At 33.8% G+C, this 26,834-nt stretch overlaps 5 protein-coding genes and 1 pseudogene across 6 annotated transcripts; 3 read left to right on the forward strand and 3 right to left on the reverse strand.

Moving 5' to 3' along the window:
* The first annotated feature begins 2,491 nt into the window (after positions 1–2,491).
* LOC116023752 (transcription factor bHLH162-like) lies at positions 2,492–3,333 on the forward strand. Its single transcript, XM_031264761.1, has 3 exons — positions 2,492–2,727; positions 2,803–2,994; positions 3,313–3,333. Exons 1-3 carry the CDS (start codon positions 2,536–2,538, stop codon positions 3,331–3,333), a joined length of 405 nt encoding a protein of 134 aa, XP_031120621.1. The 5' UTR covers positions 2,492–2,535.
* A 1,006-nt stretch (positions 3,334–4,339) lies between these two features.
* On the forward strand, positions 4,340–5,346 carry LOC116023787 (transcription factor bHLH168-like). 2 transcript variants are annotated; one of them, XM_031264800.1, is made up of 3 exons: positions 4,340–4,575; positions 4,648–5,010; positions 5,181–5,346. In XM_031264800.1, exons 1-3 carry the CDS (start codon positions 4,384–4,386, stop codon positions 5,247–5,249), a joined length of 624 nt encoding a protein of 207 aa, XP_031120660.1. In that variant the 5' UTR covers positions 4,340–4,383; the 3' UTR covers positions 5,250–5,346. The 2 variants fall into 2 exon arrangements, with proteins under 2 accessions (XP_031120660.1, XP_031120661.1); XM_031264801.1 differs by having other exon boundaries at positions 4,651–5,010.
* A 7,404-nt stretch (positions 5,347–12,750) lies between these two features.
* Positions 12,751–16,440, reverse strand: LOC116021564 (transcription factor bHLH168-like). The gene is made up of 4 exons (XM_031261995.1): positions 16,304–16,440; positions 13,850–14,024; positions 13,354–13,704; positions 12,751–13,190 (listed from the first exon to the last, which is right to left on the reverse strand). Exons 2-4 carry the CDS (start codon positions 13,997–13,999, stop codon positions 13,098–13,100), a joined length of 594 nt encoding a protein of 197 aa, XP_031117855.1. The 5' UTR covers positions 14,000–14,024; positions 16,304–16,440; the 3' UTR covers positions 12,751–13,097.
* Positions 15,030–16,400, reverse strand: LOC116021563 (transcription factor bHLH168-like). The gene is made up of 3 exons (XM_031261994.1): positions 16,129–16,400; positions 15,633–15,983; positions 15,030–15,469 (listed from the first exon to the last, which is right to left on the reverse strand). The coding sequence occupies exons 1-3, from the start codon at positions 16,276–16,278 to the stop codon at positions 15,377–15,379; spliced, it is 594 nt and encodes a 197-aa protein (XP_031117854.1). The 5' UTR covers positions 16,279–16,400; the 3' UTR covers positions 15,030–15,376.
* Positions 16,441–21,809: 5,369 nt separating the features above from the next.
* Positions 21,810–24,884, forward strand: LOC116021562 (annotated as a pseudogene).
* Positions 24,885–25,136: 252 nt separating this feature from the next.
* On the reverse strand, positions 25,137–26,456 carry LOC116021561. The gene has a single exon (XM_031261993.1). The coding sequence runs from the start codon at positions 26,273–26,275 to the stop codon at positions 25,328–25,330; it is 948 nt and encodes a 315-aa protein (XP_031117853.1). The 5' UTR covers positions 26,276–26,456; the 3' UTR covers positions 25,137–25,327.
* Between the last annotated feature and the right edge of the window lie 378 nt (positions 26,457–26,834).

Genomic DNA, 26,834 nt, shown 5'->3' on the forward strand with positions numbered 1-26,834 from the left:
TATTGTTTTTGGCATTTAACACCTTAGACAATTATATTTTGGACATTTTTTGTCCTTCCAATGACTTCTCCAGTGAAACTCTGTTTTAGACAATGATGTTTTCGTTTCTTCAATTTTTGAATTAATTCTAGCGGAGGCCATTTGTCTTTGGTGACAAATCTAAATTTAGTATCAGACAATCGATTTTGCCATTTAACAATAATCTAGACTACCATATTTTAGACACTTTTGATTCTTCCGATGATTTTTTTAGGTGAAACTTTATTTTAGGCAACGACATTTTCATCTCTTCAATTATTTTTTTTTTATAGTTTTCTGTGCTAATTTTTTTTCATCTTTTCACCTATGAATTGCATCATCTCCTTCACCCGGCTCTTATCTTCATCTCCTTCAACCCGACTCCAAATCCTAACTTCTATTTATACCTTGTAGTGTCGGGATAAAAACATCCATATTCTCGCATGAAGGCACATGGAAGGAGTTGATAAAGTGCTTAAATTTGATTATTTGAGAAATGCATCTAGACGCTTTTTTGTTCTATAATGTTTGAAACAAATAAATCATGTGGACGGAGAGGAAGAAAATAGCGTAATTTATATTTTGTCTTAAATTTTGCTTTGTATAATTTTTAGACTAATTTTCTGTGTCTTATTTTTCTACATACCTAAACGACTATTGAAACATTGATTCAATGATCACAATCTTATATATTATATTGTACATACTTTCTTGTATACTAACAATTTGTTTCTTTGATTTACTCTTTTTTTAGACATTGACATCATTAAATGTAATAATTTATACATTGCATTTACTTTTTAATATACTTATAAATTCTTTTAAATTTTACATTTCTAATATTTTGATATTTTTATTGGTCTTATATTGTCGCTAGATTCGATGAGATTAAGTTCTCTCACATTCTTCGTAAAAGAAATAAGTGCAAGTATTTACTGTTCGATCAGTGCATGAAATTTATTTAAATATTTTAGTGTAATATTATACATAAAAGAGGATTAAGGATGAAATTCAACGCATGCATGTATCAGACCCATCTCATATCTGAACCTACCCATGGTTTATGATATTTAATGCACCATATACCACATATTATAATTACTTAATTAGCTTAATTAAGTAAATACGTGTTGTCATTTTCATATATATATATATATATATATATATCTGTAGAGATTCTACAATTATTGCATGTTAAATTTAGTCTAAAGTTACTGCCGCATGGCATATAAATAATTTTGGAGACCTAATTAACTATATAAACTACCAAAAACACTGGACCAATTTGACAAGGTACAATGTATAACCCAATTTAAAACAAAATTAATAATAATAATAATAATAATAATAATAATAATAATAATAATAATCCGTACTGTTATTGGCTGGACTATTTGTCTATTTGGATTTCAAATGTGTTTACCAATGCTTATATCATTGACTAAGGTCGGTGTAGTCGTTAGATGAATCGTTGATAGATGCTCCGTATATATTTGTTTTTGGTATATTATAAGTTTATTTTGACCTGAAATACACACTAGAAGTGATTTGAATCAAAATATAATAAATTACTCATATGTGTGTGTGGAGGATCAAATGAAAACATGGCCGTATAAGGATTGTGGGTACATAGTCGAATGGTGCACGATAGATGTACGTACGCGCAAAAAGGGGGGTTAGAGCGGAGGGTTTTATGGGTTTTGACGATTTTTAGTCCTCAAAACCCTCAAAACTCTAAATCCGTATATCTAAAACCTAAAGCCTAAAGCGTAGAGTCTAAGGTAAAAAGTGAGAACCGATTTCAATTGTTCATCAGGGTTTATTAATGGTTAAAAGTTTTATTAAAGCGTAGAGTCCACCTAAGTTTTAAATTAAAACTTGCAAAAGCATTTCAAAATGTACTATTGTGGATTCCTTTAGTTTGCTATTTATTGCCCAAAAGTCATACAATTAACAAATATATTATATATGCAACGTAGAGTTGGAAAAGAGATCAGATCGAGTGCAAAAATTATGTGTTTTTTTTTTTTTATTAATAAAAAATGAGTAAGTGACGTGAAGGAATTGCTTATTACAAAGCCAAACTATTGTTTTTTCGGCACATTAATTGACTATCAATTACATACTACAGCCGTACCGTCTTCGGAATTTTTTTTTCTCGATACAAGAAAAAAAAAGAAGGAAAATACATCTAAAAATTAAATTACAAAAACCACAATTACGTTACTTTATACCAATATATTTAAAAAAAAAAAAAGGAAGTTAAAAATGAAATAACAAAAGATATAAAAAGGGGATGTGAACAAGCTAACGTCGCACTCAGCTCGTATACATACACCACCAACTACAATTGACCTTTGCGTTAGACGACAACAAAGATTTCGTAGGTGGGTCTATATATATGTGCCAGAAATCTTGAATGGTTTGTAAGTGAAACCCTGGGGATAGCTACTTAGCTAGCTAGCTTAGCTTCCCGGCCGACGGGGGTTGACAAATTTCTCTTTGTGTCTGTCTAGGATGGAGGATTTAGTTGAGAATGGTGATCTGATGGATATGATGGAGGAAAAGATGAGGATAATTAGCAGTACAGGTGGTGTTTCAGAAAAACCTGATCGGAAAACAGTGGAAAGGAAGCGAAGAATTCATATGAAATATTTGTGTGGAAAGCTTGTGTCTCTTATTCCTCCCCACCACTTTTACCCATCCAAGGTATATATGTATATATGTATATGCCTTAATTAATTATTAGCTTATTTAATTTTTCTTTTTATGCTTTATCAGCAGGAATCAGTGTCACAACAAGATCAACTTGATCAAGCTGCCACATACATAAAGGCATTAAGAGAACGAGTAGAGAAACTAGAGAAGATGAAGAAGAAAATGAGTTGGGGAGAAGAAGAAGAAGAAGGAGAAGAAGAAGAAAAAAGTGCAACAACTGCAGCAGGTTGTACATTACTAAAATCGCCAGTAATTGAAGTTAGGGATTTGGGNATATATATATATATATATATATATCTGTAGAGATTCTACAATTATTGCATGTTAAATTTAGTCTAAAGTTACTGCCGCATGGCATATAAATAATTTTGGAGACCTAATTAACTATATAAACTACCAAAAACACTGGACCAATTTGACAAGGTACAATGTATAACCCAATTTAAAACAAAATTAATAATAATAATAATAATAATAATAATAATAATAATAATAATAATCCGTACTGTTATTGGCTGGACTATTTGTCTATTTGGATTTCAAATGTGTTTACCAATGCTTATATCATTGACTAAGGTCGGTGTAGTCGTTAGATGAATCGTTGATAGATGCTCCGTATATATTTGTTTTTGGTATATTATAAGTTTATTTTGACCTGAAATACACACTAGAAGTGATTTGAATCAAAATATAATAAATTACTCATATGTGTGTGTGGAGGATCAAATGAAAACATGGCCGTATAAGGATTGTGGGTACATAGTCGAATGGTGCACGATAGATGTACGTACGCGCAAAAAGGGGGGTTAGAGCGGAGGGTTTTATGGGTTTTGACGATTTTTAGTCCTCAAAACCCTCAAAACTCTAAATCCGTATATCTAAAACCTAAAGCCTAAAGCGTAGAGTCTAAGGTAAAAAGTGAGAACCGATTTCAATTGTTCATCAGGGTTTATTAATGGTTAAAAGTTTTATTAAAGCGTAGAGTCCACCTAAGTTTTAAATTAAAACTTGCAAAAGCATTTCAAAATGTACTATTGTGGATTCCTTTAGTTTGCTATTTATTGCCCAAAAGTCATACAATTAACAAATATATTATATATGCAACGTAGAGTTGGAAAAGAGATCAGATCGAGTGCAAAAATTATGTGTTTTTTTTTTTTTATTAATAAAAAATGAGTAAGTGACGTGAAGGAATTGCTTATTACAAAGCCAAACTATTGTTTTTTCGGCACATTAATTGACTATCAATTACATACTACAGCCGTACCGTCTTCGGAATTTTTTTTTCTCGATACAAGAAAAAAAAAGAAGGAAAATACATCTAAAAATTAAATTACAAAAACCACAATTACGTTACTTTATACCAATATATTTAAAAAAAAAAAAAGGAAGTTAAAAATGAAATAACAAAAGATATAAAAAGGGGATGTGAACAAGCTAACGTCGCACTCAGCTCGTATACATACACCACCAACTACAATTGACCTTTGCGTTAGACGACAACAAAGATTTCGTAGGTGGGTCTATATATATGTGCCAGAAATCTTGAATGGTTTGTAAGTGAAACCCTGGGGATAGCTACTTAGCTAGCTAGCTTAGCTTCCCGGCCGACGGGGGTTGACAAATTTCTCTTTGTGTCTGTCTAGGATGGAGGATTTAGTTGAGAATGGTGATCTGATGGATATGATGGAGGAAAAGATGAGGATAATTAGCAGTACAGGTGGTGTTTCAGAAAAACCTGATCGGAAAACAGTGGAAAGGAAGCGAAGAATTCATATGAAATATTTGTGTGGAAAGCTTGTGTCTCTTATTCCTCCCCACCACTTTTACCCATCCAAGGTATATATGTATATATGTATATGCCTTAATTAATTATTAGCTTATTTAATTTTTCTTTTTATGCTTTATCAGCAGGAATCAGTGTCACAACAAGATCAACTTGATCAAGCTGCCACATACATAAAGGCATTAAGAGAACGAGTAGAGAAACTAGAGAAGATGAAGAAGAAAATGAGTTGGGGAGAAGAAGAAGAAGAAGGAGAAGAAGAAGAAAAAAGTGCAACAACTGCAGCAGGTTGTACATTACTAAAATCGCCAGTAATTGAAGTTAGGGATTTGGGGTCAACCTTAGAAGTAGTTTTGATGAGTGCTACTAATAAACCCAACTTGATGCTGCACCAACTCATAAAGATCGTAGAAGAAGAAGGGGCTCAAGTTGAGACTGCAAGTTTTTCCACTGTAGGGGATAAGGTTTTCCATACACTCCATGCACAGGCTAGTCATTCTTATTATTATTATTATTATTTCCATCATTTCATTTTCACTACATCCATTATATTATATATCCATGCATATATAATGCAACTACATACCTACCTAATTTCATAATTAGCATTTCTTTTTTTTTTTCTTATGTATATATATATTTTTATGCCTGCGCGCAGGTGAAAGTTGCTAGGTTAGGCATGGAAACTTCAAGGGTTTATGGAAGGCTCAAACAACTAATCACTTAATACAAGCTAAGATGGCAGCACACAAGTTTTTATGATTCATTCGTCTAGATTTTTTTTGTTTTTTTTTAATTATAATTTGTAAAATCAACAGATTTAGTTTAATTTGTTGGTAAAAATAATTCAAAAAAGAAAAAAGAAAAAAGAAAGAAAATCATTTAGCAGTCCAAGTCATGTAAGTGAAGTTGTAATTTGTAAAATGTTATTACATTATTAAATAATATCTTAGCTTTCAAGTTCTTTATTTTTTTTTTAAAGAGTTCCATATGGTAGTGTATGATGAGTATGATGAGAACTTGTATTCCGCAACAGGTGCCAAAGACCTTGTGGTCAAGTGGCATCCGGTGTCCCGATTAACACTCCCACACGGATGATGGGGTGGTACACCTATCTGTTGACTGAAAAACACAATACACCTAGGAATATCTATATAAAAGGTCTTGTTTCCGTGCGGGTTGAAAATCAATAAAAACGAAAAAAAATAGTGGCATTTTGGTAATTTCAATAACATAATGAGACATTTAGATATGGTTGGAGGTGCATGTAGATATGCTTGATGTCTTGGTGGTGCTTTGAGTCCAATGCACCGTAAAACATTTTCATGCGCACCACAAACTACACGTACTTAGTGCACCATAGACCAGCATTTTGTGGTGCACCATAGACCAACTCATAGTGCGCCACAGACCAATACTTAATACATTATAAAAAATATATTTGGTATAAAAAATTATCTAAATGTCACTATATTTTTTTACCATTGATCTAAACTCATACAACGATCCCAATCTATTTGCACATGCGCTGGACATGCGCTTAGAAAGAGGCTATGCACTTGATTCGGATTCTATATATATTCCTTTAGTTTTTAAAATATATTCTAGAAACTCAATTTTCAAGAATTATAAATACATTCAAATGAGAGATCGAGAAAGCTAGCTAGAGGTTAGGCCAATCATTTCTCCCAATGGAGAACCTGTCTAATTTGTTACTTCAAAATTTATTTAAAAAAGAAAAAAGAAAAATAGAACATTTCTCCAGCTTTCCAAATTATAAACATGACAATCGACAAGCTAGCTAAGCTAATTAAGTAAATATATTCTCTTGCTTTTTGTTTTGTCTAGAAAAATAAATTAAACCATTTCTATTGTTAGTTTGTTAATAATAAATTAAATGCATCTTATTTTGTTTGGGTCATGCTGCATGTTTCACAACTTAGGCTCTTTAGTGCTTGCATGCGTGCACACATGAACACCGACATATATATTAAAATAATTACAGTATGTTATTCTTTTACATTAATAATATAATATATGTGTAAGTAAATAAAAGGTTGAGAATTGATGAAGAGATGATGAAAATGTAAAGTATATAAACATTATATATATTATATGTTTATTTGAAATGCATGCATGGAATCGGATATTTAAGATTTGTTTTATACTATGTAATGCATGCATCATGGATATATGCGTGAATTCGATTCATTTGCAGAAAACGCTAACTAAAGTCCCAGTATAGTCGTCTTCAAGTTATGTTCAATTCAATTATATAGTTAAACTCCACTGTTTAATTACCCCTTAACTTTAATTTATAAGCAAGTAAAGTCGCATCAACGAAGAAATGAAAGATTAAAAACAAAATCTCCATCAATATAATTCAAAAATAGGGCTTATGATTATAGGGAATCATTTGAAAGTTTCAACCAGACCCAGAAGACGACTTTTATCCAAAAAGCCAGCTTGACATTATAAAGATATAGGCTTTCGCAATCAGTAATTTGTAAAAAGATGTTTGGTAAAATGTGATGTTTAAATTAGCAATTAACATGTAAAACGATCCTTATTGGGTATAATAATAACAACGCAGCTTGTTAATAATAGCCTAGCCTCCACTGAGGCTTGAACCCACCACCTCCCGTATAAAAAGAAAGGTTTGATGCCACTGGACTACAAGGTCCTTGGCCACCTAGGCTTGTTAATATGACACTTTTAAAAAAAAAAAATCCTTCCTTCCATCTTCTATTTCAGAGTTACACCTAAAAAAAATTCTCAAAATCTACGCACTTTGGGATGCTCTAACAATATCTTTAAAATAACGAGTATAAAGAAAATTTTTAGAGAATAAATATTTTGTACTATTGAAAATTGTTTGTCACTCGCCCATGTATGGGGTCTATATATACAAGTGGACTTAGAGTCCTAAAAAGGAATAAATTCTTAAATTGCCTCATCATATTGGGAGTACTTGTTATAGAGTTAATTATACCATGGACCAAGGTCCACCTTGCACGGTGAACCCTAGTTCTAAATTGTGTATTTTTAATATTGAAATTGTAGACTTCTAGAATATAATTTGTGTTTCTAATTCAAAACATATAAATTGTGTATGTTAACATTGTGTGTCCGTAGTATACAAATTGTAAATTGTGAGCATTTGGTATGTAAATTGTGTATGCTAACATTATATGTTCGTAGTATACAAATTGGATGTGAACATTCAAAATCAAAGGTGGACTCGGATCCACATAATAATTTACACTTGTTATATTAGGAGTAGGATGCCCAATTCTACTAGACTACGGATGAGCCCCAAGATGTCTCTATTCATGGGCCGTGGGTCATTGGGCCCTCACCGGGCTTGGCTTGATTGTTTCTTGTGCTTCATCATTCATCTCTGATGTGATAAGAGATCGATGATAAATTATTTCATCATGTGAGTTTTAACAAAATGCCAGCATCAATATTTTTAAAGAGAGTAAAAATAAAGACTATAATTTAGAAGTTTAAATAGTATTTTTTACCTGTTAGTATGCAATTCGCTTTGTCAAGTGAAAATTTATATGATAAAATAACCCCTTTTAATTCTCTTTTGACCCAAAAAAAAAAAAAAAAAAAAAAACGCATAGGAGTGTAATTCTACCATATTACAGACAACTACTTTTTCTTTCCCATTACTTAATTCGGTCCATGTGAAATTAAATTAAGCCACCATATTCTTCTGGAAAAATGTAATTGACCAGAAGACTTCGTTTTTTTTTTTTTTTTTTTTTTTTTAAAACCCAGAAGACTTCGTTTAGACGCGAGAGGTTGTTTTGCAAAATTAAATGCAACGCTGTAGGTACACTTGGGGGAAAACACAATGATATTTCATAAGGAAAACTGTAAATATGTTGTTTACTTTTGTGTGTTTTTGATTGAATACAAAGGAAAAAAATAAACATACATTATATATAGTTAATAATTTGTTATAAAATTAAGAATAAAAATTGAATAAAATGTGACTAAAGAAAAAGTTTGATAGTCTTTGGTCGTTGTCAGTATTCTAGAAGGAATTATATTGAATTGACTAGTGTTAGAATAGTAAAAGTGTGCATGCACCAAAGAATAGAGGTGTATGTTTTTGGAAACATAATATTCGCTATTCTTTAACTCTTTGTATGGTGTAGTTTCTGTGTTGTCAATTCAAAAAGAAAAAAGAATCTTTAATGAAAACAAAAAAAACAAACAAAAATATGCATTGGCTTCATTATTGATACAATTGCACTAGGACTTAAATTAGTAATGTTGTAGGTGGGTGCATAATGGAGCAAGCTAGGACAAAGTAACATCACATATTCACATCCATACCTGTCGTTGCTAAAGTGAATACAAAATTGAATTCCACATTTACGCGGCACTGATGTAAACTCCCATTTTGATGGAAACTTCCAATTTTGTCTTTTGTTCATCATCTCCAAATCAGTTGTAGGTGAACTAGGATAAACACTGCTTGAGACTTGACTTTTATAATTTTTTTGTTTTGTTTTTGTATTAATTATTCTACTACATACCGATTTAGCTAATTTGTTATGTGACAAATTATTGGCACCCAACAAGAATTCTTCACAGTTAGGCCGTTCCCATTTGATCTTCATTCTTCCATAACTATTAACATGTACTAATTGACAAAATGCAATTTAATTAATTTTTAGAATAAATTTTACTTTTAGACATGACATTGTCACATTTAGTTCTATTGTTTTAATTCTTTTTATTACACAGCATTGACTGATTTATTTATTGTCACAATTAGTCATCCAATTAGATCTTGATGATGTATTGGAATGAAGGTGACATGGAACTTCAACTTTTGTTATTATGACACTGTACTATCTGTTGGTCCCGGATGAGCAAGCTATAAAGTCTAGAAGGGGGGGTTGAATAGACTTTATCAAATTTTCGATTCTAACTCAAAGTGAGCTGAAAAGAATTAAGGAAATAAATTTCATTGCAGCGGAAGTCTCAAGCTTGCGTAAAATATGATTGTAGCGTTTTGTAAATTGTGTGCTCGTGTGAATAAGAGTTATGGGGTTAGTTGCACAATAATAATAATAACAGTAAAGTAAAGTGCAAGAGAGGAATTTAAGTGGTTCGGCCAACGCAGCCTACATCCACTGTTCTCCTTTCACTCCAAGGAGCAAATCCACTATGTATTATCACCAATACAAAGTCTGGACAGATGCAACCTGCTTCTTCCCTTCTTGACAATCCTTGAGATAGAAACAGCCGCACCGTCTTCCTATCCTTCACTGCCTGACAATCCTTGAGATAGAAGATAGCCGCACCGTCTTCCTATCCTTCACTGCCTGACAATCCTTGAGATAGCGAATGGCCGCACCGTCCACCTATCCTTCACTGCCTACTCAAAACTTCCCTTCGAAAGTTGGTGTTGTTGTGTTTGTGCTGGACTAGTAGAAGAATCAAAGTGATTCTTTTATCTTTTAAGCTTAGAATATGCACACTGAAATTTTATGTCTCGAAGCTGAGCTTTTCCTCTCTTTTCTTTATGTGCATTCACTGTCTTGTATTCCCCTTCGGTATCCACTGCCTTTTCTTCTAAGCCTTGGAGTTTTATATTTGGGAAGAAATATTCCCGTTGCTAATTTGACCGTTTGGCAGCAGTCCAAATCTGCCAAACAACCCACATTAATTTTTGTCTCCTTCACGTGCTTAGTGGAGTTGATAAAATATTTCCTTGTTCAAGTCTCCATACTTTACCCGTTGAAGCTCCACCTTAATTTGTATCCCATGTGCTAGCTTGATCTGAAATCCAACTTGAAGTCTTCCATAAAATATTCCACTCCCATAATTCCCGTATGGTGTCTTGCATGTTGATAAGAAACTTTGTCTTCATGCTTGATTTAATATTCTTTCCACTATTTTGAGCCCATCTTTCTTGAATAAAATATTCATGCCCATTCTCCATCTTTAGCTTTCTCCTGATCACTTTGAATTTTATTTGAACTTTTTCAAATAAAATATTTTCACCCATATTACCTTTTCCCATGTGACATCTTCCAAGTGTATAATTAAATCCTTAGTTGAATCTTGAACTAGCTTGAAGGATTTCTTCATACCTCTCGCAACTTCTTCTTCCAAAAGTCTTCTTGCTAGAATAATACTCATTTAACCAATTTTATCTGAGTATTTTTCGTGATTACTGTAGCAATAGTACTATTCATGTCACTGTAGCAATAGTACTATTCACCTCTCGAGTACTGTAGCACCTCTCGAAAATTCGATGTCTCGCCGCCATTTTGATCTACCTCTCACGAGTCTTTTTGCTTTCCAATCCACCTCTCGTGAGTTATATCCTTCTTCTATGACATCCAAACTCCTTTCCCATCCACCTCTCGTGGATTTTTATGTTCTTCTTTGGCCTCAAAACTCCGTTCAAAAACGTCTCCTGCGGATGGTACTGTAGCACCTCTCGAAGTACTGTAGCATTTTAATCTACCTCTCACGAGTACTTTGGCTTTCCAATCCACCTCTCGTGGATCATATCCTTATTCTATGACATCCAAACTCCTTTTCCATCATCCTCTCATGGATTATTGTCTTCTTCTTCGGCCTCAAAACTTCGTTCAAAAGTGCCTCATGCGAATGGTACTGTAGCACCTCTCGAAGTCACTGTAGCAGTTTACTGAACCTTACTGTAGCAGTTTACTGAACTTGATGTTTCTTCATTTTCTTCTTTTGGATACTAATAATTACAAATAAATTCTAACACATTTTTGGTATCATCAAAACCTAATAACAAATATTCCCAACACTATCTCATTATTGTCTGATTTCATTTATATGTAAAAGAAAGTGTAAAAAGATACCTACAACTTATTATCTAATGAGATACATATATCATATATGAAAGGTAAATAGTGATTTTTTACCTACACTTAATTAACTTTTGATGTTGAAAGTTGGATGAGATGAGTTAAATAGTCCGTTTTGCATGTTTGTATGTGCATGATTTTTTATATACAAAAAGTAAAATTCTCTCACTCTTAAATAGCATGATGATTTTCTTTGATGATGAAAAAGCAACCTTTCAAAACAAGCAATTTGCCTTTTAATTTAGTCCTAGGAATTGCAACAAAAAATATTAAAAAAAATTAAAATACACACATATATAATTAATTAGTTAAAAATTTAAGCGGCCGGAAATTAAACATATAAATTGGTCCATTGATATTTTAGAATGTTAGGACGGAGGGGTGAAATATTATATATATATATATATATATGTTGACTTGTGACATTAGAATATATATGTATACATACACACTCCGATCCATTATTAATACTCATTACAACCAGAAGAAAACGAAAAATTAAAGTCAGAGATGACATTCATATATTATTGCGACGAATTGAAAAGAATCAGTTTGGTTAATTGGCCTGATATGGTTGGCAATTAGCCTATGATATTATAAGTTAAAATTAGGTTGAAGTATTTGGTAGCTAGCTAGCTAGGTAGCTTGTTGGAGCCCTTAATTGGATAATATATATAAAACACAAAATATAATACAGTAGTAGGTTAATTGAATCTACCTGGATTCGATCAGTTGACGTGCTTTATTAACTTAATTTGCATTGCTTCTAAATCAAGCTAGTACACTAATTAAAGCACTAGATTAATTGAATCTGGATATACATACATGCTTAATTTGTATTAACAACTTAATTTATTTACAGTATTATTTTAATTGTTTCTTCAATTATATTCCAGATCTGTTTTATTTTTTTATTATTATTATTATTATTATTATTATTATTATTATTATTATTAATGTGCTTCTTCTTATTCTTTATAAACCGAATGTTAATTATAACTTATTTAATTTGTTTGAATACAATTATTAAAAAAAAAATAACTTATTTAATTTGTTTGAATACAATTATTAAAAAAAAAAACTTTTTGAAAATTAATTCAATTTGTACGTTTAATTATATTGATTCTGAGCATATTAATTATTATAATTTATTATTTTAAAGATTTTATCAAATTAAAGTATGTAAGATAATTTAAACAAAGTAACGGTTATTTTACAGAACTTTAATTATGTATTTTAAACTACTTATTCAAAATTGAGCCAAATAACATCACCATGCATGCATTAATTGAATCTTAGTCAAGACAATTAAGTTCATTATTGAAGCTGTCATGCGTGTGGGCATATCCATGCATCTCAATAGTATTGGTTCATTGAATCATGCATGTATATCCTCCGATCCATGCGTGAATATGCTATATATGAAGGACAGATATGAGACATACTATTCCAAAATCAATCCAAATATATATATATACATATTAGTAGACTCACTATATCAAAATATAAGTATTCTAATGAATTTCTCTAATCTTTTAAGAAAAACTACTATCTATATATGACACGAAACCTACTTGGATTATTTATTTATTTAAAATTTATTACATCGGTCTATATTATAATAATAATGATTCCGATTGAGGATTGATTCTGTCGGAATCTACAAGATATTGAGAGAAGGGTTGCTTGCTGCTGCTTCATTCTTGTCTAGCTGGCAATTGGCTGATTATTAGCTTCTTTAACCTCTCATAAACCTCTAAAGTGTTCATACCTAACCTAGTAACTTTTACCTGCACGCACCAAAATTAAAGTAGAATATATCAAAACATAGAATCATTTACTTAACTTTATGTCTCATATTATTTGCAAAACTAAAGGAGGAAAAAAGAAAAAAGAAAAAAGTCACCATCCAGTTTGAATTATATTGCTTAATTATGGGGTTACCGTACGTACCTGTGCATGGAGTGTATAGAAAACCTTATCCCCAATGGTAGAAAAGATTGCACTCACAACTTGACCTCCTTCTTCTTCCACAATCTTGATAACTTGATGCAGAATGAAATTTTTTGTACAACAGCTTATAAAATTTACTTCCAAGCTTGAACCCAAATCTCTAACTTGAAGAATCGGAGGAGCTTTTAAGGAAGCTGGTGCGCTGCCGCTGCACCTTTCTTCTTCTTCTTCTTCTTTTCTCGCTGGAACTAATTTCCTCTTCTTCACGTTCTTTAGTTTCTCTACTCGTTCTTTTAACTGCTTAATATATGTGACTGCTTGATCAAGTTGATCTTGTTGCGACACCAACTCCTGCAATAAATAAATTATTGGAAATTAAAGGATCGGAGGCTTAGCTAGTTAAATTAATTAGCTAGGGCACGCAAATAAATTATACTATATAAATTGGCCTGCGTAGATAGCTAGATAGATGGAAGGGATATATATGTATATATACCCTGGATGATGCAGGTTGGAGGTGTTGAGGAGGAATAAGAGAAACAAGCTTTCCGCAGAGATTTTTCATGTGAATTCTCCGGTTCCTTTCCACAGTTTTCCGGTCTAGTTTTCCTGATGATGATGGTGGTGTTTCGGTAGCATGAGCCATTAACTTGATCGATATGTATATATATTTGCAGATGGTAGTTAAGTTGAAAAGCAAGCATGCATATATATATATATATATATATATATATATACGGTAGGATTTGAATAAAGGTAATGGAGGGATAGGTTGAAATGAAAATGAATGACGTAGGCGCACAGGTTATTGTAGCAACGTAACGTATGTAAGCACGACGTATAAACGCAGAATCAGCGACCAGATCACATAGATGGACTTTTAAGAAATGATGATGATGATCGATAACGACAATACTATAGTAAGTATCTGCAAAAAAGCAAACCACACAACTGTACATACTACATATTAGTCAGCTGATCTGATCTCACACTCGGTCTATTAGTCTATATATATATTATACGCCTCAGCTCCCATCACCGTTGTATGATAATCCTGGAAATTCATATTGAAACTGATCCAAGAGACGACAACTATACGTCTGCTGCGGTTCGCTGCGATTAAATTGCATTGCTTCTAAATCAAGCTAGTACACTAATTAAAGCACTAGATTAATTGAATCTGGATATACATACATGCTTAATTTGTATTAACAACTTAATTTATTTACAGTATTATTTTAATTGTTTCTTCAATTATATTCCAGATCTGTTTTATTTTTTTATTATTATTATTATTATTATTATTATTATTATATATTATTATTATGTGCTTCTTCTTATTCTTTATAAACCGAATGTTAATTATAACTTATTTAATTTGTTTGAATACAATTATTAAAAAAAAAACTTTTTGAAAATTAATTCAATTTGTACGTTTAATTATATTGATTCTGAGCATATTAATTATTATAATTTATTATTTTAAAGATTTTATCAAATTAAAGTATGTAAGATAATTTAAACAAAGTAACGGTTATTTTACAGAACTTTAATTATGTATTTTAAACTACTTATTCAAAATTGAGCCAAATAACATCACCATGCATGCATTAATTGAATCTTAGTCAAGACAATTAAGTTCATTATTGAAGCTGTCATGCGTGTGGGCATATCCATGCATCTCAATAGTATTGGTTCATTGAATCATGCATGTATATCCTCCGATCCATGCGTGAATATGCTATATATGAAGGACAGATATGAGACATACTATTCCAAAATCAATCCAAATATATATATATACATATTAGTAGACTCACTATATCAAAATATAAGTATTCTAATGAATTTCTCTAATCTTTTAAGAAAAACTACTATCTATATATGACACGAAACCTACTTGGATTATTTATTTATTTAAAATTTATTACATCGGTCTATATTATAATAATAATGATTCCGATTGAGGATTGATTCTGTCGGAATCTACAAGATATTGAGAGAAGGGTTGCTTGCTGCTGCTTCATTCTTGTCTAGCTGGCAATTGGCTGATTATTAGCTTCTTTAACCTCTCATAAACCTCTAAAGTGTTCATACCTAACCTAGTAACTTTTACCTGCACGCACCAAAATTAAAGTAGAATATATCAAAACATAGAATCATTTACTTAACTTTATGTCTCATATTATTTGCAAAACTAAAGGAGGAAAAAAGAAAAAAGAAAAAAGTCACCATCCAGTTTGAATTATATTGCTTAATTATGGGGTTACCGTACGTACCTGTGCATGGAGTGTATAGAAAACCTTATCCCCAATGGTAGAAAAGATTGCACTCACAACTTGACCTCCTTCTTCTTCCACAATCTTGATAACTTGATGCAGAATGAAATTTTTTGTACAACAGCTTATAAAATTTACTTCCAAGCTTGAACCCAAATCTCTAACTTGAAGAATCGGAGGAGCTTTTAAGGAAGCTGGTGCGCTGCCGCTGCACCTTTCTTCTTCTTCTTCTTCTTTTCTCGCTGGAACTAATTTCCTCTTCTTCACGTTCTTTAGTTTCTCTACTCGTTCTTTTAACTGCTTAATATATGTGACTGCTTGATCAAGTTGATCTTGTTGCGACACCAACTCCTGCAATAAATAAATTATTGGAAATTAAAGGATCGGAGGCTTAGCTAGTTAAATTAATTAGCTAGGGCACGCAAATAAATTATACTATATAAATTGGCCTGCGTAGATAGCTAGATAGATGGAAGGGATATATATGTATATATACCCTGGATGATGCAGGTTGGAGGTGTTGAGGAGGAATAAGAGAAACAAGCTTTCCGCAGAGATTTTTCATGTGAATTCTCCGGTTCCTTTCCACAGTTTTCCGGTCTAGTTTTCCTGATGATGATGGTGGTGTTTCGGTAGCATGAGCCATTAACTTGATCGATATGTATATATATTTGCAGATGGTAGTTAAGTTGAAAAGCAAGCATGCATATATATATATATATATATATATATATATATACGCAGCGAACCGCAGCAGACGTATAGTTGTCGTCTCTTGGATCAGTTTCAATATGAATTTCCAGGATTATCATACAACGGTGATGGGAGCTGAGGCGTATATATATATATAGACTAATAGACCGAGTGTGAGATCAGATCAGCTGACTAATATGTAGTATGTACAGTTGTGTGGTTTGCTTTTTTGCAGATACTTACTATAGTATTGTCGTTATCGATCATCATCATCATTTCTTAAAAGTCCATCTATGTGATCTGGTCGCTGATTCTGCGTTTATACGTCGTGCTTACATACGTTACGTTGCTACAATAACCTGTGCGCCTACGTCATTCATTTCATTTCAACCTATCCCTCCATTACCTTTATTCAAATCCTACCGTCTGTCTTGTCGGCGGGGGATTATATATATTATTCAAACCAAACTCTACCTTAGCTAGCTAGCTTCGACTAATAAGCATTTACTATTTTTTTTCTTTAATTTGGAGTTTAACTATTATCTATACAATATATATAACAAGTATGTATAAGCGTAAACACAGTGAAAATAGAATATAATGGTCGGAAATTGGAATTATATATATTATAATATACTCTAACACCGTCAACCTTAGCTTTGGTAATTACTAATTAGTTTACTAATGCAATTGTTAGCTCTTAATTGTATGCTTGCATAATGTTAAAAATGTTCTCAATCACAGATGTTAAAAGTTCCACTTCCAACAAGAGTGTGCATCCTTTCAGCCTTCTTGGTCTGATTGAGCCGATTAACTATGAAAAACGTAAACTATATTGGTTTATCTCATACTGATCCTCTGCTTACTAGGGTCACAATGCATGACTACCCAATGCACAACTTCATGTAGTGATTGCAAGTTTTTCTCGTCACTTAAAAAGTATGTGCTCTTAATCAAACTTTTTTTTTTTAATATATCAAGCTATATATATGTATATATAAAGACACCCACACACACAAGAAAAGAAAAGAAAGGACGACATGTATAATAATCCGGATATAGCAATTAGCAACATTGTTGTTGTTGTTGTTGTTACTTAGGTTGTTGTTATTTTGTAGGAGTATATTGGTTTTTATAGCCATTATTTCTTACCATTCCAAACAATTAATATTCTCAATAATTGTTTTTACCAATCAAATAATGTATTTAGTTTTTTTCATGAAATCTGAATTCTATTAATCTTTAAACATTTAATGCGAGCCAGACACATGTAGTAAGCATGCAGTAAAGTTTAAAAGTTACACTATGAAGGTCGGGTCAACATGGCTTGAGGGCATGACTTTTCTGACCCGACCGCGGCTGCACCGGCCATCTACATACTATTTACTTCCATTTGGACATACATGCAATTCTATCATATTGCTTTCCAGTTTCCAAACACACAATCTATCCATGCAATTCAGAGTATGCCACTTTTATCACTTTACTTTCTAATTAAAGATTCCTATTATTATTATTATTATTATTATTATTATTATAAAGATTCCTATTATTATTATTATTATTATTATTATTATTAAATGTACATTTTCAAATATTTGTTATGGATATTTAGAAAGTTTCGATTGACAAAGTGTATGCTTTTTTTTTTATAAAGTTTTTATACATTATAGATGATTTGTATTGTGTGAAATTAATGATATGTGTACGCAGACAATGACCTCATTTTCAAAATCGTTTTCTAAAAGAAAGGTAAGTGTGAACTGGTGGCTCGAAAATACAGCTAGCGTACAATGTACTATATTTTCATAGTCCGCGTCGAAAGGGACGGCATTTATTGGCCTGGTTAAGGGAATATAATTTTCAGTTGGTTTAATTCTTTTTTCTTTTTTTAATAATTTGGAAAACTTATNTAAAGATTCCTATTATTATTATTATTATTATTATTATTATTATTAAATGTACATTTTCAAATATTTGTTATGGATATTTAGAAAGTTTCGATTGACAAAGTGTATGCTTTTTTTTTTATAAAGTTTTTATACATTATAGATGATTTGTATTGTGTGAAATTAATGATATGTGTACGCAGACAATGACCTCATTTTCAAAATCGTTTTCTAAAAGAAAGGTAAGTGTGAACTGGTGGCTCGAAAATACAGCTAGCGTACAATGTACTATATTTTCATAGTCCGCGTCGAAAGGGACGGCATTTATTGGCCTGGTTAAGGGAATATAATTTTCAGTTGGTTTAATTCTTTTTTCTTTTTTTAATAATTTGGAAAACTTATTGTCATTATCCCATGATATATATTGAGTAAATGTCGTTTTTATGTAATAACATGTAAATTTCACAAAAGAGATAAACTATATTAGCAAGACCATTGTGCTGATTCAACTGAGAATGTACTAGCAAAAATTAAATTTGTATTATTCATATGCAAAAGTCATGTTTCATCTACTCGTTTATTCATTTTGGAGCAATTGGTTTAAAATTAATTTAATTAGTTAGAATTCATATAAGGCTAAAGTTAATTTGGCTATAGTTTATATGAACCACGGTCCACGATAAAATTTGCTAAAAAACCTAAAGTTTAGCCAGATGGAATGGCGATTGATTAGCGTTTAGTTCTCCGTCCCCGTCCATCTGGGCTCCAGCTACTCACACGGTCACAACATTTCCCACCATTTTGCTTACTAGTCCAATTCGCGAGGAGTATTATTATATGAATTTTAATAGGAAGTCCATATTTAACAAGATTTTCCCTTTTCATATTATTTAATTACTCTGATCCATCTGTAATTTTAGCTCAATAGCTAGCTAGCTGCTTTTTCCTTAGTCATTACACACCTCACAGTTAAAGTGTTATGATTTTCTTAATCTCTGTTTGGAGTTAGCACATTTGATCTATTAACTGATATACTGAAAGATCATATCGGAAGACCAAATACACCTCAGTTTAAATGGTCAATCAAACAAAATAACTAATTATTATAATATTGAAGCTAATTAAGGATTAGAAATGCTATAATAACACATTACTGTAAGAATAAATAGGAAGCATATAGGATCTAACCTCCAGCCATAGTTGATTGTTTGTTGATGCCTGAACTGCTGCAGAAGAGTTTTTGTCTCTCACTTTCACAACCCTCTTAGATGGTGTATGAGTCTTAATGTTGTGCAGTGAGAGGATTATAGAGCCTTTATATAGATGCAGTCCATCAATGCACTATTCCAATTATTTCCTACTGTTTAACTGTTTGCACCACTTATGAACAGGAAAATGGTCTTTCATTATAATGACCTTTCAGAAATCATAGTGGGATTCAATATCTTAATAATGAGATAATGAATCCCTAATTTTAAGGGAATAGTTGATCCATGTTTTCTGCTAGTGGATCTACTTTCCTAATGAAAGTGACATTTATCTAACAATTACCACCCTTAGTTATATATTTGTCCCCAGCCTGCATTTTAATTAAACATAGGTGCATAAAAAGAAAGAAATAATTAGCGGTGTAATTAATTAGAGTATGAAAAGAAAGAATCAATTGGGGTGTATAATTAGAAGATGATTAGTAGAAGGAAATTATATATATCATAAAAAAAAAATGCTTGTCTAACCTAATAGATTATATTATGTGAAATGAAGATGGCTGCTCATATAGAGCCTAAAGCTACCGTACCTCACGAGTGTATAGTATCTAGCTATTTCCTTTTGAAAGGTTCCCTTTTATGAGTTATAGATATTGTTTAGTATGGTTGTTTGATAAATGTAGCTAGCTAATTTTTTTTTTTTTTGGTTAGACCATGAGGTGTCCTGAGCAGACCCTAATTCATAGGAGGCATCTTTAAGCCCGTACCATACTCAACCTAATCCTCATTCACACCGGGCAATGTAGCTAGCTAATTAACCACGCACTTAGCTTCACCTAGTATATATTACACACACTACATAATACATCACATTATAAATACATTTGATAAGGTCAAAGCAAACGACAAAATAAGTTCATCCACCGTGCGCATAGATGAGGGAGAGAGGCTAGCTAGTCAGCTCCTTTATCAATATCATCCTCCTTACGATTAAAAAAATCAAGTTTGAAATGATAACTCATTAATAACAACATAAATGTGTGGATGAGCTCATTAATTGCACTTCAAGCTTAAAAAATCTCAAAATAAATAATTTCGAGCGAGGGAAACAAAAGATGAAATTGGCTACAAACTTGACTTGTTGATCGGGCTGGCCGCTGGCCGATCGAAAAGGAAAGGAAAACGATAAGATATTGACTTGAGGATGAGGAGCTGATGAGCCCCACTTTTAACTATTTTAGACACCATAATTTAATGCGCAAAGTTAGAAAGTAGTTTCAATTACCATATTTAATTCAATATTATCCTTATCCCGCAATACTCTCTCACTTTTTTTCAAAAGTGAATCTCACTTTCACATTATCAAATTTGTAAGTTGTTTACTATTTTCTTTACATCTCTACAATATTCTCCCACTTTAAAAATCGCAAATTATATTGTGGACTATGATCATGGCTGATACTGCAATTGTATTGAACGAATAGTGCAGTTGTGTTGAAAAGATACTGCAATTGTGTTGAAAGGAAACTGCCGTTGCGCGAAACAGAGACCGTTCATCCGTTCAACACAACTGCTACTGCCGTTGCGCGAAACAGAGACCGTTCATCCGTTCAACACAACTGCTGCATCCTTTCAACACAACTGCAGTATACGTTCAACACAACTGCAGTTCCAGACGGATCACACGGCCTCTATTCCGCGCAACTACAGTTCCCTTTCAACACAATTGCAGTATCCATTCAACACAACTGCACTATCATTTCAACACAACTGCAATATCAACCATGATCCATGGTCCACAATGCATTGTGGACCATGGTCCATGATATAACGACTCTTTAACAATTGTATCACTTACCTTTTATATTATAAATATAATAATAGAATAACAAATAAAAAAAATAAAAATCAATTGCAAACTTGCTATTATAACAAGCTTGTAAGCCACCAATCTAACAAAATAAAACCAAAAAAATAAAATCATATTAATTTCCACGTTATCTTGAAAGGTGTTCACTTGCTGGGGATAAGGATAGCGTCTACTAATAAATTTGTTTTCTGTCTATCTATTTGAGTTGATGATATGAGAATGCTTAAACTCTAAACACTCGATCGGTATATCGTGACCCTTGTATTAAAGTATCATTTAATTTATACTTCAGTTCTATTTGACAATCATGGTGACAATTGCTAAACAGTGGTTGGGCTATACTGTGTGCGGTCCGGCCCATATTCGCATGCCAATTTGGACACCCAAAGTCCAAGTATTGTGGTAAAAAGTTGCTCCCAGGCCCACAATGATATCCGTCAACTAACGTCCGTCGAAATATTTATATATCTCCTCGCAATTAATTAATTAATTAATTACCGGAAAGGAAAATGGAAATGGCGGGTGCTTCGCTTCGCTTCGCTTCTTCTGTTCATCACTTCTGTGTAAAGCCTCTTCTTCTACTTCATTTTTTTGCACCTTCTTCAATGGCTGTGACAGGCGTCAATTTCAAGTGGTTAGTTTTCCTTGCATTTCCGTATATGAATTTCGTTTGATGTTGCAGGTATGATGGGTTTTTCTTGTCAATGCTGGCTACAAGTATGCATCCTTCCAATATTTGATGATGATTGGTTTTCCATTTCTGTGATTTTTCTGGCTAATATTATTCCTTAAAAAACAAAAACTTATATGAATTCAACTTTTATGAGCAGAAATACAGTTTCTTAACTCTAATTAGAATCATTGTGGCGATTAACTGGAAGCGCTGCGGGAATGGAATTGTAAGGACTCATTTTCTTGGGCTACCAAGTCTACCTGTTTCTGAATGGGAGGGAGGGATTGTAAAAATGTACTTTCATTTTAATCAACGTCCAAACATTGCATTAATGTGTGTGGTCTGTATATTTTCGGTTATAGCTCAGCAGCAATCGGTAGATTGCTGAATATGCTGTATGCTTGCATCAATTATGAGTTCCCAATGTTTGATTTTGTCAAATTTTCTACTATTTCATACAATTGATATAACAGTGATATTAACACAAATCCTAACAGCTTTTGCTTAATTCATTAAATTAGTGCTTGCCTATTTCTTTGAGTCATCCGTGCAATACTCAACATAATTGGGATTGATATCATATACGTTTTTCCAAATTCTAGGGATTTTGGGTGGCAGCAAATCTATGCCCCTTTTTGTGGAAGAATATAGTTGCTCTACTGCTCTATCCCTTCCTCTGGACTTGGACCATCATTAGTACTTTGTGGTTCATGAGTGCAAGAAGCTGGGTAAGTTTTTCATTGTTTCGGGCTTTGGATTTACTTTTCAAGCTTAGAATGGACCCTTTTTTTTGTTTGGTATTCTTTCAGTTGCCAGAAGAAGGTCCAAAATGGGGTTTTCCAATTTGGTTGCTTTTCAGCTACTATGGGCTGATATGTGAACTTGAGCATTAAGGCAATAAGGCTTATTTGCACTACCTTCTGAGATATTTTCTACATTTCAGGTTCTGTTTGACATGATTCAAGTACCAGATTGGGCCATTGAAGCTGCTGGCCAAGAAATGAGAGCAATGGACCAAGATGCTGATGCATACCATCCTGGTGTTTACTTAACCCCAGCTCAGGTAACAAGTACAAAAGGTTAGTGTTCATGTTTTTTTCACTCCGTTATTTGTCAAACCTGCCAAGTGTAATGTCAAGTGGATATAGAATTGAACTAGGATTACCAGGAGCATACTTAGAAGGTCATTCATGGAAGAAGATAGCATTTCTTTCTGTCTGTAGGGGTCTGTTATTTGTGCGTAAGTGTAACAATAGTAGCCTATCGTTCCAATCAAGTTTGCAGGCAAGGTACTGAAGATTTGAGTTCATTGTATTTTTTTTTTTTTTTTTTCGTTTTCTGTTCTTTGTTGTCATTTAATCCCACATATTTGATGCTACAGCACATATATTCAAATTTGGGTTATAAATTTAATTTTTGGTTACATCACCTCAAATGTTCATATTTTTGCATTTGGGTCACAGAGAGAAGCAGTGGAGACACTTATTCAGGAACTTCCAAAGTTCAGGCTGAAGGCTGTCCCAACTGACTGTAGTGAATGTCCTATTTGGAAGAGTTTTGTGTGGGAAATGAGGTAAATGTTTTTTCTTATTATTGCCAATTACAATTCTGGCTTCCAAGCGATAGTTGTGTGAATGAGAATGTGAACAGTGTTGGCAGTATATGAGAACTTTGTGTTGACACTTAAGAAGTAGTTGTTACAGTAAAAAAGCTTGTGCAGGTTCGTGGTCTGGCTTGTGCTCACAACTTCCACACAGAATGCATTGATAAGTGGCTTCAATTAAATGTAAAATGTCCAAGATGAAGATATTCAGTTTTTCCAAGATATGAGTGCTTTATCCAATACCCATGCCGTTGAGAGGTCATCTTCAAGCATCATAGCAACAAACAGCTATATTAGAACACAACCAACTAGCCAGAGACATATGGTAAGATTACAGGGTTTTGTCCGCCCTGATGGTGAGTCAGACAATAGTTCACAAAGTGCTGAAATCAGAATGAATAGAGTAGCAACTCCAGATCACGAAAATGCTAACTCTATACGAATTGTGGTTCAATAGGCCTCACGGTATTTTGGGGTCTATGGTACAAATACTACTTAGTAGATTAACTAAAATGGTGATAAGGGATGAATTTTGTCCATTGTTGCTATTTATTGTGAGAGAAGGAATTTTTTGATAAAACCAATATCAATTTGATGCAAAACACTGTAGCATTTTTGCTTTTGATATATATCATATAGTTTGTGAAATATCAAGCCCACATGAATGTGTTTGTGATATATACATAATCATATCAGTTAATTATCATTAAGACAGTTTGCAATTAGTATTCTGTGCTTAGAAACTTTTTTTTTTTTTGGTGAAAGGGAGGGGCCGGGGCCCCGAAAAGATTAACGCCTTCTACAAGAGGCAACGCCTAGAGAGTCACGAACCAACAACTCCCTTAAGCCTTCCGGAGGATGATCGAGGATAGATGTACCTCTTGGAGCATCTTGCCCCATATTAGCAAGAAGATCAGCACATTGGTTGCCTTCCCGTAGGATGTGGACAATCTTGAACTCTTGGAAGAAGTCCATGAGGACTTTGCAATCAGCAAGTAACGTATAAACGTTTGAGGGGGTTTCATGGCTTGTCAGCACCTCCACCACTGCTTCAGAGTCGGTTTCTACGATGATGCTTCGTATACCATGGTTCTTTGCAATTATAAGACCTTCTCTAAGGCCCCAAATCTCCGCTACAAAGCTGTTGGTAGTCCCGATATTTGTAGTGAAGCCAACGATCCATTCTCCCTGGTAGTCGCGGAGCAGACCGCCCGCACTTGCTAAACCAGTGCTCCGTCTCATGGCGCCGTCTGTGTTCAACTTGACTGACCCAGGTGGTGGCGGTGACCAAGCCACCCAAACCAGGCAAGCCGCCATAGGGCCCTTCCGATTAATGAGGAGGTGTTGCGCCTCCAAAGCTTCGCTTGTTGCCTGTCTGACGATCACTTCTGCAGGAGCCCGGTGATTGTTGAAGACGAGATTGTTTCTTGCCTTCCAAATATTCCAAAGCATGTAGGGGAAGAGTAGTTTCCAGTGGATGCCTGACCCCGTCGATCCATTGCTGGTGCATTCCTGTTTCATACAATTGTTATAATCCAAAACTTAATAACCTACCTTGTAAGTTATAATCCAAAAATAAAAACTTGATTGAACCAAAAGCCATATATAACATAATTGTGTTATTTAAAGTGTCAAAACAAAGCGATGACGTAATAAAGATCACAGGCTGGCGTAATATACATATCTGTCTATTAGCAATTAATTAATTAAACAAATCTGATCTGCATTAAACCGGCGAGATGGATGACAGATTCTGATTCTAGAAAGGCTGGAGATTCCTACTAAATCCGTTAACGTTAGCAAAGAACCCCACTAGATGTTGTCGGTACGGCAGATATGAGTGGCGGCGTTTATCTCCTGATCTGTTTTTTGTGTAATGCGTGAGATTGGGGTTTGCAGTTTTGGTTGCCCCCGCCTTATCCTCCCCTTTTGTGAGAAAGACAAATGTGTCCTTCCCGTGGCTGTTGCTCCGGTGAACAAGGTCTGGAAGCCTCCACCGCTTCGACCTCCACCTCCACCCTGTTGAGTTGCTCTTCTTGCACTTTCCCGGCGAGGCCGAGGCCGAGGCCTCATCCTTCACCTCTTTAGGCCTCCAAACGCAGTACGTCCCCTCCGGAATTCCCTCAAGCTCGTCGGCCTCCGAGGATGAACACGACGACGGAGTTTCCTGATCCTCACTTAACAGCAGCTTCCTCAACGGCAGACGAATCATCGTTTGCGGCGGAGTTGAAACTTTCTGCTGCTGCTGCTCATCGCCAGAACTTGACAACGAAGAATTACACATGCTGCTGGTGCCTGTTGCAGATTCCCAATAATTAGGGTTGAAGATCGGAAAAACTGGGCGGATCTGTCCGTTGTAGAAGATTTGATCTGCAGTAGAAATGAGCGACAACTCCGCATCTCTGGGAACAAACGCGAACTCAAACTCCTCATCTTCATCTTGTTCATCATCACCAGCATCCATATCGTTGTTCTGCTCCTCATCATCATCCTGCAGGCCTTTTGCTGCTTCTTTTCCTAGGTCTTCTTCGCTAGCTTCTCCCCCGAGACCGCAGAACAGGTCGCCAACGTATAAAAACTCCTCACCATCGTTTTCATTTTCAGCTCTGAATTCTTCAACGACTCTGGCAGCAATATCCGCTAAGCTGCTATTATTGGAATAACTACTGCGCACCGGACTCCCCGCCTGCTGCGCCATTTCTTTCATCGATAACTTGGGCTGGCTGGTGGTCTGGTGGAAAGAAGGAAAGGTGTGGGAGTTAGTTTCAGCAACTTATTATGAATGACATAGAAGAAGAAGAAGAAGCTAAGAAGAAACAGGCAACTGTTTTTGTGCTGGGATGGCATGGGATACGGTGATGCTGCCTCAGCCTCAGCCTGCAAGTGTATAGTTGGAACACACAAATACCGCTACATTTTTAATTAGATTCATGCCCTGGCCTGTCAAATTATTTTTTTTAAGGTAAACGTAGCTATTCCATTAATTCATAACATAAAAGGTTTACATCAATGATCAATGAAATGGTAAACAATTCCTTACCGTCAGACATAGAAACAACTTTTCTAACTATGCTATAGAAAACTTGAATCTGTTTCATAACTAGGAAGCTATGTTCCTTTAGGGAACTTAAAGCTTCATCAAAGATCTGGGTCTTCGTCATCATTCTTTTTTGCTCGCCCAGGATAAGATCAACACTTGTCGAAACCAAACTAAACGATTTATGCTAATGAAAATGAAAAGCTCGTGAAAGTAACGAGAGGAAAAA

Source organism: Ipomoea triloba, chromosome 6 (assembly GCF_003576645.1).
Source record: "Ipomoea triloba cultivar NCNSP0323 chromosome 6, ASM357664v1".
In the NCBI taxonomy this organism is placed as follows: domain Eukaryota; kingdom Viridiplantae; phylum Streptophyta; class Magnoliopsida; order Solanales; family Convolvulaceae; genus Ipomoea; species Ipomoea triloba.

Coding starts and splice junctions, on each gene's coding strand:
- LOC116023787 (XM_031264800.1), top strand. CDS start 4,384: ATGGAGGATTTAGTTGAGAATGGTGATCTGATGGATATGATGGAGGAA. Junction 4,576..4,647: donor ACCACTTTTACCCATCCAAG/GTATATATGTAT, acceptor ATGCTTTATCAG/CAGGAATCAGTGTCACAACA. Junction 5,011..5,180: donor TCCATACACTCCATGCACAG/GCTAGTCATTCT, acceptor GCCTGCGCGCAG/GTGAAAGTTGCTAGGTTAGG.
- LOC116023752 (XM_031264761.1), top strand. CDS start 2,536: ATGGAGGATTTAGTTGAGAATGGTGATCTGATGGATATGATGGAGGAA. Junction 2,728..2,802: donor ACCACTTTTACCCATCCAAG/GTATATATGTAT, acceptor CTTTATCAGCAG/GAATCAGTGTCACAACAAGA. Junction 2,995..3,312: donor TAAAATCGCCAGTAATTGAA/GTTAGGGATTTG, acceptor TCATTGACTAAG/GTCGGTGTAGTCGTTAGATG.
- LOC116021563 (XM_031261994.1), bottom strand. CDS start 16,278: ATGGCTCATGCTACCGAAACACCACCATCATCATCAGGAAAACTAGAC. Junction 15,984..16,128: donor TCCAACCTGCATCATCCAGG/GTATATATACAT, acceptor TATTTATTGCAG/GAGTTGGTGTCGCAACAAGA. Junction 15,470..15,632: donor TCTATACACTCCATGCACAG/GTACGTACGGTA, acceptor TGGTGCGTGCAG/GTAAAAGTTACTAGGTTAGG.
- LOC116021564 (XM_031261995.1), bottom strand. CDS start 13,999: ATGGCTCATGCTACCGAAACACCACCATCATCATCAGGAAAACTAGAC. Junction 13,705..13,849: donor TCCAACCTGCATCATCCAGG/GTATATATACAT, acceptor TATTTATTGCAG/GAGTTGGTGTCGCAACAAGA. Junction 13,191..13,353: donor TCTATACACTCCATGCACAG/GTACGTACGGTA, acceptor TGGTGCGTGCAG/GTAAAAGTTACTAGGTTAGG.
- LOC116021561 (XM_031261993.1), bottom strand. CDS start 26,275: ATGAAAGAAATGGCGCAGCAGGCGGGGAGTCCGGTGCGCAGTAGTTAT.